Source organism: Anolis carolinensis, unplaced genomic scaffold (assembly GCF_035594765.1).
Source record: "Anolis carolinensis isolate JA03-04 unplaced genomic scaffold, rAnoCar3.1.pri scaffold_7, whole genome shotgun sequence".
In the NCBI taxonomy this organism is placed as follows: domain Eukaryota; kingdom Metazoa; phylum Chordata; class Lepidosauria; order Squamata; family Dactyloidae; genus Anolis; species Anolis carolinensis.
The window spans coordinates 502,757-513,723 of record NW_026943818.1 but is presented as its reverse complement, the minus strand read 5'-3'; the positions used below and the strand labels follow the sequence as shown (position 1 = coordinate 513,723).

Here is a 10,967-nt window from a genome sequence, read left to right as displayed (position 1 = left end):
GTGATTCATTACAACACCCACACCGGCCTCCCACAAACAAGAGTCCTTCCTTTCTTTCTCCCAGCCTGGACATTATTCCACAGAGATATATAAACCTCCCTTGCTTCGTTTTCAAACAGACCTCACGTCTGAGGATGCCTGCTATAGATGAGGGCAAAACGTCAGGAGAGAATGCTTCTGGAACATGGCCAGGCAGCCCGGGAAAGGCACAACAACCTACAGATTTCCACGTTTTAGAAATAAATAAATACACTAAAGCACGACTCATACAGTTTGAAGAATATATATTTAATCGCCACCGACTACAGGTGCCCGATACATACTTTCAAAGGGCAATTAACACCCCACAAACGACGTATTTCCATGTGGAGCAATTAACATCCCATAATTCCTTGTTTGGAGACAGCCAAGGTGCCCGTGCCTCCTGCGTACACGTACCACTTCACCAGCTCCAGAAAAACATCCGGCTCCCGTACTTGGCGGGCTTCAATTCGCTTTCAATGGGCGGGTTTGGCGGGGGTCTTTCCCGAGAATGGTAGGGGTTCTCAGGGATGGGCCGGTCAGTCTTGACTTTGGTGACCTGGAAGGGAAAGAGCCACACTCAAATCCCTTGTGGGTCTCGGGCTCAATTATGCCTCTGGCCCTACACATCCCTGGAATCCAGACCCCAAAGGCTCAATGGGCTCGACTGATGGACCCGCGAGAAAAGAAACCCCCTCGGGGTCCCCCGTTTACCTTTGAGAGCTGGCCCAGTTCCGGCCGGACCCAGCCCAGCTTGTCCAGCACACACTCGTCGAAGGCCTGCTGCTGTTTCCGGCAGTGGCGCAGCTCCAGCAGGCCGGAGTAGTCGACGCAGGTCCAGTACTGGGTGAACGGGTCGGCACAGTGCAGCTTGACCTGCCTGGAAAGAGGAAAGACGGCTGCGTTTGGGTCCATTCACAACTGGTCTGCGGATTTAGACGAATCCGCTTTCAGGGAAGCTTACTCCAGAAGGCAGCATATGGAATAACCACATTGTAAACAGAAAAATTATAAGTAATAGGGAAGCAAGGTCAGAAGCAGAGAAGAGCCCAGAGGATTCCAGGTGCAGAGTGTAATGAGCAGTTAGATAGGAGATTTATGGGACCTTTCACGGGTATATAAATCCCATTTGCCTAGTTTCCAACAGACCTCACAACCTCTGAGGATGCCTGCCATAGATGTGGGTGAAACGTCAGGTGAGAATGCTTCTCAAACCTGGAAAACTCACAGCAACCCAGAGATCACCCAATCCCATCTCAGCACATACCTGAAGAAATCCAGGGCGCACTTGTTCACCTCCTTGCCTTCCTTCAGGCATTTCCGGGGGTCCTTCTCCTCCCAGCGGCAGAGCATGAACTCCTTGTTGGGCTTGTCGCACTGGGAGCCATAATGGTGGGCAGCCGCTTTCAGGACTGCTGAGCTCACCTTCACCTACAAATCAATAAATAATAATAAGTATTAGTATCAACAGCCTGCTTCTCACAGTCCCACCTCCGGCACATCTAGAGAGAGGGCCCAAGTTGGCCCAGGCCTGATCTATACGTATTTATTTATTTGCGACATTTATATCCTGCCCTTCTCACCCCGAAGGGGAATCAGGGCGGCTTACAAGTTATGTCTAAATACAATATATTTTATTATTAGTTTAGCACAATATAATTATTATATATTACTATATTGTACTATACCACTATATTGGATTATTATTAGTAAATGTAATATACAATATAAAATAATACTATTATTATATTGTATTACATTATATTATTATCAATATTCTATGTATTCACAATATATTATATTATTAGCGCTGCACCATATAAGCATTATATATTACTATATTGAACTATACCACTGTATTGCAATATTATTAGTAATATTACATGTAATAAGTATATAATTATAATAGTGTATTATTATATTGTATTACATTATAATATCATTATATGTACATGCAATATATTATATTAGCATAGCACAATAAAAGTATTATATATTACTATATTGTACTATACTACTATACTGTAATATATCAATATTACATGTAATAAATAATTATACCGTATATACTCGAGTATAAGACAACCCGAATATAAGCCAAGGCACCCAATTTTACCACAAAAAAACTGGGAAAACATTGACTCCAGTATAAGCCGAGGGTGGTAAATTTCAGAAATAAAAATAGATACAGTAGAGTCTCACTTATCCAACATAAACGGGCCGGCAGAATGTTGGATAAGCGAATATGTTGGATAATAAGGAGGATCAAGGAAAAGCCTATTAAACATCAAATTAGGTTATGATTTTACAAATTAAGCACCAAAACATCATGTTATACAACAAATTTGACACAAAAAGTAGTTCATTACACATTAATGCTATGTAGTAAATACTGTATTTACGAATTTAGCACCAAAATATCATGATGTATTGAAAATATTGACTACAAAAATGCGTTGGATAATCCAGAACGTTGGATAAGCGAGTGTTGGATAAGTGAGACTCTACTGTACCAATAAAATTACATGAATTGAGGCATCAGTAGGTTAAATGTTTTTGAATATTTAGGTAAAGCTCAAATTTAAGAGAAGATTGTCCAAGTCTGATCAAATCATGATTCTCATCTTCAATGTAAATGTGCTTATGTATCCTTTTAATAATAATAGAGTAAAATAATACATGTAATAATAATAATAAATAAATACAGGAAAATAATACAAGTAATAATAGAGTAAAATAATAAATGCAGTAATAATAATAATAATAAAAAGATCAGAGTGAAATAATAAATGTATTATTAATAATAATAAAAATAGAGTGAAATAAATGTAATAGTAGCAACAATAATAGAGAAAAATAATTAATGTAATAATACCAATAATAATAGAGAAAAATAATAAATGTAATAATACCAACAATAATAGAGAAAAATAATAAATGTAATAATACCAACAATAATAGAGAAAAATAATAAATGTACCAATAATAATAGAGAAAAATAATAAATGTAATAATACCAATAATAATAGAGAAAAATAATAAATGTACCATATATTCTTGAGTATAAGCTGACCCAAATATAAGCCAAGCAGGACCCTCACCTGAGTATAAGCCATGGGGGGCTTTTTCAGTCTTAAAAAAAGGGCTGAAAAACTAGGCTTATACTCGAGTATATACAGTAATTAAAACTGTATTATTAATATTGTTGCTTTGTTGTTGTTGTTGTTGTTATTTCCTTGCCAGAAGGTCATCATGGAGGACCTTGTACTGAAATCAAGATATGCTCCATCCCCATCATTCCCCAGGCCTGGGCCAGTTTGGGCCTTCCAGGTGTTTTGGACTACAACTCCCAGAATTCCTTGTGGAGTCATAGCCCAAAGCACCTGGAGGGCCCAAGTTGGCCCAGGCCTGCACGAATGGCAGGAGGAGCCTCCCTTCTGCGCCCGTGCCGCTCACCTCCTGCACTTGGAGCTCCTCCAGCTCGGGCAGCTCGATCCTGGCCGGCATCCCCGGGGCCTTCCTTCGGAGCGAGGCGGCTTCCCCTCACGAACTAGGCCGCACGCCTGGTCGCACCGCGCATGCGCTCCGCCTGTCAAACGGAGCAGTACGCATGCGCCCTCGCGACGCGGTCTGTTTCCCCTTGAGCGGGCGGCCTGTCACTCACCCTCTTGGCCCCGCCTTCCGCTTCCTCCTTCCTCCCTGTTGCTATGGTGATGAGGCCTACTCACCACCGGCGACCACCATGGAGTACACGGGCAGCGCCTACAAGGGGGACCGCGTGAACGGCAGGTGCGGGGAGAGAGTGGCTCTCTCGTCACGTGTGAAGGGCGTGACACGCGTGTCTGCGGAGGAAGCGGGTCAGGCGCGTGGGCAGGGAGGCGCAGGGCGGTTACCATGGAAACCAGTCACGATAGTAATATTGTTGGTTTGTTTATTTCGTGTCAAAAGCCTTGCATAATAAATAAGTTTAAAAGTGGTAAAATAAAGGAATCACAAACAGCTAAATGGTTTTAGACCAAAAGTGGGCAACAGCAATTGCATTGTCCGTAATAGGGTTGTATATGGTATATATATATATATATATACACACACACACACACACACACATTTACATATTATACAATATGTATTAATAATTACATTATTTAATTATATATATATATATATTGCATACATATACAATAAATAATAATAATTACCTTATTTAGTTATATATATAAATCTATATATATAAAAGAGTGATGGCATCACGGCGACCCACAAAACAACAAAACTACAGGCCCTCCAACCTCGAAATTTGACAACACAACCCATCATCCACGCCTCTAGGTTGATACAACAAAAAGAAAAGAAAAATAAAGTCCTAATTAGAGGGAGAGGAATAGTTGTTTTTATCCAATTGCTGCCAGTTAGAAGGCTAAGCTCCTCCAACTTGGTCTCCTAGCAACCCAATAAAAAATAATTAAAAACACTAAAAAATAATTAAAAACACTAAAAGATGAATACAATAAAATACTATAATAACAGAAAATAACTAAAAATAATACAAGAAAATAATAAAATATAATAAATAAAAAGATCACTTACAATAAAATTAATTAAAAAATACAAATAACGTCAAATAAAAATTACACAACAATTTTTAACCAATACCACCACCACTTTGCCACAGCAACGCATGGCCGGGCACAGCTAGTAATATATATGCATACATACACATATACAATAAATATTAATAATTACCTTATTTAGCTATATATATTAATATAATATATACACAATACAGTAAAGTCTCACTTAACCAACGGGCCAGCAGAATGTTGGATAAGCGAATATGTTGGATAATAAGGAGAGATTAAGGAAAAGCCTATTAAATATCAAATTAGGTTATGATTTTACAAATTAAGCACCAAAACATCATGTTATACAACAAATTTGACAGAAAAAGTAGTTCATTACACATTAATGCTCTGTAGTAAATACTGTATTTACGAATTTAGCACCAAAATATAACAATGCATTGAAAATATTGACTACAAAAATTGCTTGGATAATCCAGAGGCTTGGATAAGGGAGGCTTGGATAAGTGAAACTCTACTGTAGTATATATATATATATATATATACACACACACATATAAATAATATACAATATATATTAATAATTACATTATTTAATTATATATATAAATAATATATATGCATACATATACAATAAATAATAATTACCTTATTTTGTTTTATATATATTAATGTAATATGTATTACACAATATATATTAATAATCACATTATTTAATTATATATATATATATATATAATATATATGCATACATATACAATAAATAATAATTACCTTATTTTGTTTTATATATATTAATGTAATATATATTATACAATATATATTAATAATTACATTATTTAATTTTATATATATAAATAATATATATGCATACATATACAATAAATAATAATAATTACCTTATTTAGTTATATATATTAATGTAATATATATTATACAATATATGTATTAATAATTACATATTATATTTAATTATATATAATATAATATATTAATTGTATTCTAATATATAATATTAAAATAATCGTATTAATTGATGTAATGTAATAATAATAATAATAATAATAATAATAATAATAATAATAATAATAAGTTTATTTGTATCTCGTCACATCTCCCCCAGAGGGGACTCGGCGCGGCTCACAGAAATATCAAATGTATTCTATATTATAACATATTTTATAATAGGTCTTTTTCTGAATGAGCATAGACTGCGTTATCATCAGCATATTGGAGTTCTATAACGGACGCTGTAGGTCTTCAGAAAAATAATGATACATAAGTTTAGATTAAGCTGTCTGAATCCTTGGCTGGTGTGAATTAAACCCATTCAAACTTCTTCTCCGTGTTGTTTCTCTGCAGGTTGGAGGGCACCGGAACCTACACCCTCCCGACCGAAACCAAATACGTGGGTGAGATGAAAGACGGGATGTTCCACGGCCAAGGGACGTTGTTCTTCCCCAGCGGAAGCAAATACGAAGGGACCTGGGACAAAGGGATCAACATAGAGGTATGTTTTAAGCGCCGTATTCCTCAAAGGACAAACATTCAGCCTGACATGCTTTGAACCATTAACCTTAAATGCAAATTTCATGCAATTTTATTACAAATTTATTGTATTATTTTTTTGTTTGTTTGCGACATTGATATCCTGCCCTTCTTACCCCGAAGGGGACTCAGGGCGGCTTACAAGTTAAGTCTACATACAATATATTATATTATTAGCATTATATATTACTATATTGAAATATTATTAGTAATAATATTATAATTAGTAATAATAATATAATACTAGACTGCAATATTATTAGTAATATTACATCTAATGTGTAACATACAATTATAATAGTGTATTATTATTATATTGTATTAGATTATAATATTATTATCAATATTATATGTACATGCAAAATATTATATTATTATTATTATTATTATAGCATTGACCTCCAACCTGCCTTTTTGCAGGGGAAATACACCTTTGCCGATGGGCTGGAGTATCAAGACCAGAAGTGGCATTACTGCGACGGCTTCGACAGGAGGTTTTACACCGAAATCTGTTCAGGCTTGAAGCCGGCAGGTACGGCCTTGGTTTTATATATATATACTAGCTGTGCCCGGCCACGCGTTGCTGTGGCTTAGTCTGGTGGTGTTGGTCAGTCTACATTAGGTTGTATTGATGCTGTGACCTCCACCCTTCTTCATACTCACATTAGTAGTAGTATTTGAAGTCTGTTACCTTCTTCAATTTTTGTGTTGATTGATAATTGCTTGAGATCCCTGTTGTCTTTGGTTTGTTGTTAATCCTGATGTCTGATTCTGCTGAGTGCGGTTTATATTTTTATTGTGGTACAATAGTCCTTTTTTTGTTTTGCCTGTGTAGGTGTTTATTATTGTTGTTGTTGTTGTGGTCATGAAGGTTGGATAAGTTGGATGCTACTGTATTGTTTTTTGGAGGCCCAGTGTAGCACTGACTGGCCTCTCAGCCTCAGTGCCTGGCTGTTTCTTGCCTGTGATGGTGTTGATTCTTGTTGTTGTTATTGTTATTATTGTAATTGTTTTTTTGGAGGCCAAGTGTGAATGTAGGGATTGGGGAGGTGGATGAGTTGTGTTGTCAAATTTGGTATTTGTTATAGTCACAATGCGTTGTTGTGAGTTTTGTGGATCCGGATTGTGGTTTTGTGGTGTAGTTGTGTTGTTACAACCGGGAGAAAAGGCTTTTGTGTTGTGTTGTCAAGTTTTGTATTTCTGGGGTGTTTAGTTGTGCACCAAGTTTCGTATTTCTGGGGCGTTAGTTGTGTTGTTATAGTCACGATGCATTGTTGTAAGTTTTGTGGGTCCGGATTGTGGTTTTGTGGTGTGGTTGTGTTGTTACAACCGGGAGGCAAGGCTTTTGCGTTGTGTTGTCAAGTTTTATATTTCTGGGGCGTTTAGTTGTGTGCCAAGTTTCGTATTTCTGGGGCGTTTAGTTGTGTTGTTATAGTCACGATGCGTTGTTGTGAGTTTTATGGGTCCGGATTGTGGTTTTGTGGTGTGGTTGTGTTGTTACAACCTGGAGGGAAGGCTTTTGCGTTGTGTTGCGAAGTTTCGTATTTCTGGGGCGTTTAGTTGTGTTGTTATAGTCACAATGCGTTGTTGTGAGTTTTGTGGGTCCTGTGTGGTTTTGTGGTGTGGTTGTGTTGTTACAACTGGGAGGCAAGGCTTTTGCATTGTGTTGCCAAGTTTTGTATTTCTGGGGCGTTTAGTTGTGTTGTTATCGCATGATGCGTTGTTGTGAGTTTTGTGGGTCCGGATTGTGGTTTTGTGGTGTGGTTGTGTTGTTGTAACCGGGAGGCAAGCCTTTTGCATTGTGTTGCCAAATTTCGTATTTCTGGGATGTTTAGTTTTGTTGTTATAGTCACTGCGCAAACAACTTTATCATTTTATATATATAGATAGAATACATGAACCAGCTGTTTGGGTCATCCAACCCTCCTGAAATCAAGGGTGCAGTATGTCGATTTTGTAAGGCTTTTGAGAAGGTCGCCCATGATGTGTTTTTATTGTTTTATGCAATTATAATGTTTTTAATAGATCATTCTGTTTTTAACTTTTGTTGTTAAGCTTGGTCCCCATGTGAGCCGCCCCGAGTCCCTTCGGGGCGATGGAGGCGGGATACAATAATAATAATAATAATTTTATTATGACACAGCAAACAAGATAGATATGTTGGATTTTGTATCACAAAATCACAAGTCGAACACTTCCCAAGTGTCTAGGACTGTGTGATGTATTATTATTATTATTTTATTATGACACAGCAAACAAGATAGATATGCTTGATTTCGTATCACAAAATCACAAGTCGAACACTTCCCAAGTGTCTAAGACTGTGTGATGCCCTCACTTTCAATGATTTTTCCCTTCTTCAATGCCACTGTTGAACATTTGTCCAAACCAAACTCCATGCTGAAATTCGGACAGTGTTGGTCAGAGACTGGATTTCAGTTTCTGTTTTCCCATACAGCTTCAGGTCATCCATGTACATCAGATGCGAAATTTTGTGAGATTTCTTACATGTTTGATAGCCGAGATTTGTTTTTTGTAAGATTGTTGGCAGAGGGATCATGGCAATAATGAAAAGCAGAGGGGACAATAAATCTCCCTGGAAAATTCCTCTTCTGATGTTGACAAGTGCATAGCTTTCATTTCCAACAAATTTTTATTATTATTATTATTTTATTATGACACAGCAAACAAGATCGATATGCTGGATTTCGTATCACAAAATCACAAGTCGAACACTTCCCAAGTGTCTAGGACTGTGTGATGTATTTTCGGATGATGCGTGCAGATCCCAGTAGGGTGGCCTTTTGCAGTTATTATTATTATTATTATTATTATTATTATTATTATTATTATTATTATTATTATTATTATTTTCTTGTAAGCAAGCAAGTAAAACATGGGCTAGAAATGGATTCGGAATGGGATGAGTAATGGTCATGATCGGGTCTGTTTGCCAAGTTTGGTCCAAATCCATTATCAGTAAAGCTTTCTCTATGTGGACTACAGCTCCCATAATCCTGGGTCAAGACCTCTCAGATCCCGCCAGTGTTTAAAGTTGGTCATGATGGGTGTGCATGCCAAGCTTGGCCCGGATCCATCATTGGCCAGCTTCACAGTGCTCTCTGGATGTGGGTGAACTACAAGTCCCATCACCCTGGGTCAATTTGTATATGTAATCTCGTTTGCCAGGCATTTCCCAGCTCACGAACCTGGACCCTCCTCGGGTCATCCCCAAGGGCTGCTACGACTGTGGCGACGGCTTCTACAACCCCAAAACGAGAGTCGTGACCGACTACAAGCACCGCTTCTTGAGAAATGCAGGTAGGAATATGCTGTGCAAATAGTAATTGCGTTGACGTTTTGTTATGGTTGAGTAATATGTGGTGCTAATAGTAACTGTGTTTATTATGGTTGTATTGTATGGTTCTTGTTCCGGTAATGCAATGGAAACCGCCCTGAGTCCCCTCGGGAGATAGAGTGGCATACAAATAAAGTTTTATTATTATTATTATTTTATTATGACACAGCAAACAAGACAGATATGCTGGATTTCATATCACAAAATCACAAGTCAAACACTTCCCAAGTGTCTAGGACTGTGTGATGTATTTTCGGATGATGCGCGCAGATCCCAGCAGGGTGGCCTTTTGCAGTTGGCAGATCGTAATTTTGTCACTGTCTATTGTTTCCAAATGCTGGCTGAGATCTTTTGGCACGGCACCCAGTGTGCCCATCACCACCGGGACCACCTGCACTGGTTTCTGCCAGAGTCTTTGCAGTGGTATGGGAAATAAAGTCTTGAGGAATTGGTGGTAGTTAAGGTAAAGGGTAAAGGTTTTCCCCTGACATTAAGTCCATTATAAATGGGTTATATAGCTGTGTGGAAGGGCCTTGAGTCTACACTGCCATATAATCCAGTTCAAATCTGATAATCTGTATCTTATAGGCAGTGTGGAAGAGGCCTAAGTGAGGCCTAACTCTGCCTGTCCCCTGGGCTGAGTGGGTTGCAAGGAGACCAAGTGGATGGAGCTTAGCCTTCTAACTGGCAGCAATTGGATAAAAACAATTATTCCTCTCCCTCTAATTAGGACTTTATTTTTCTTTTCTTTTTGTTGTATGAACGTAGAGGCATGGATTGTGCTGCCAAGTTTAGTGTTTCTGGGATGTGCAGTTTTGTTGTTTTGTCCTAAGCCGAAATTTCATTACCCTTTTTTATATATAGATTATTATATTGATATTATTGTTATTATTATTTCCATCCCTGCTCTTGTTTACAACAATGCTTTTGCGTAATTTTGGTCTCTAAACTTGTTATCAAGTACTGTAGTACCACGGGGGCAGAAACGGCCCTGTGTCTATGTGTTGGTGTCTCTGTGTTCAAGACAGTGCTCTGTTTTTGCCAAAGCCAAGCCCCGTCTCTCTCCCTTGAGGACCAGGGTGTGTCGCGGGGGTCTGTCTGTCCGACAACAATGGGAAGGGGCCGGGCCTGGCCCCCCGTCGGGGAGGCTCAAGGCCACGGAGGTGACCCACGTGCGTTCTCCTGGGCAGGAAGAGGAGGAAAGCTCCGCCAAGCGTCCCAAGCAGATGGCAGGAAGCATCTCAGAAACCTCTGGCACGAGCCTGCTCCGAGAAACATCGAGCTTGGAGGAGAAGGCATAGTCCTCACCCTCCTTCCCTGCCCTTGAGGGGTCATTCCGTGCCAAGCGGCCTGAAAATTGAAATCACGTCCTCCAATTTTGTCCAAATTTTAGCTATAGCGCCAGTCAGGTGTGCAACTATCTGCCAGGGGTGTCTTGATGGTGCCTGGCTTTGTGGTAA

At 38.6% G+C, this 10,967-nt stretch overlaps 2 protein-coding genes across 2 annotated transcripts in view; one reads left to right on the top strand and one right to left on the bottom strand.

Annotated features, from left to right (window-relative positions):
* Positions 1 to 267: 267 nt before the first annotated feature.
* ndufa8 (NADH:ubiquinone oxidoreductase subunit A8) lies at positions 268 to 3,643 on the bottom strand. The gene is made up of 4 exons (XM_062959388.1): positions 3,478 to 3,643; positions 1,289 to 1,452; positions 736 to 901; positions 268 to 580 (listed from the first exon to the last, which is right to left on the bottom strand). The coding sequence occupies exons 1-4, from the start codon at positions 3,526 to 3,528 to the stop codon at positions 443 to 445; spliced, it is 519 nt and encodes a 172-aa protein (XP_062815458.1). The 5' UTR covers positions 3,529 to 3,643; the 3' UTR covers positions 268 to 442.
* A 19-nt stretch (positions 3,644 to 3,662) lies between these two features.
* The window catches only part of morn5 (MORN repeat containing 5), a 20,213-nt gene continuing 12,908 nt past the window's right edge, over positions 3,663 to 10,967 (top strand). Inside the window, exons 1-4 of the mRNA XM_062959386.1 lie at positions 3,663 to 3,810; positions 5,964 to 6,111; positions 6,570 to 6,681; positions 9,339 to 9,470. Of these exons, the coding sequence (XP_062815456.1) occupies positions 3,764 to 3,810; positions 5,964 to 6,111; positions 6,570 to 6,681; positions 9,339 to 9,470 (439 nt within the window). The 5' untranslated portion in view covers positions 3,663 to 3,763. The remainder of the gene's footprint in view (positions 3,811 to 5,963; positions 6,112 to 6,569; positions 6,682 to 9,338; positions 9,471 to 10,967) is intronic.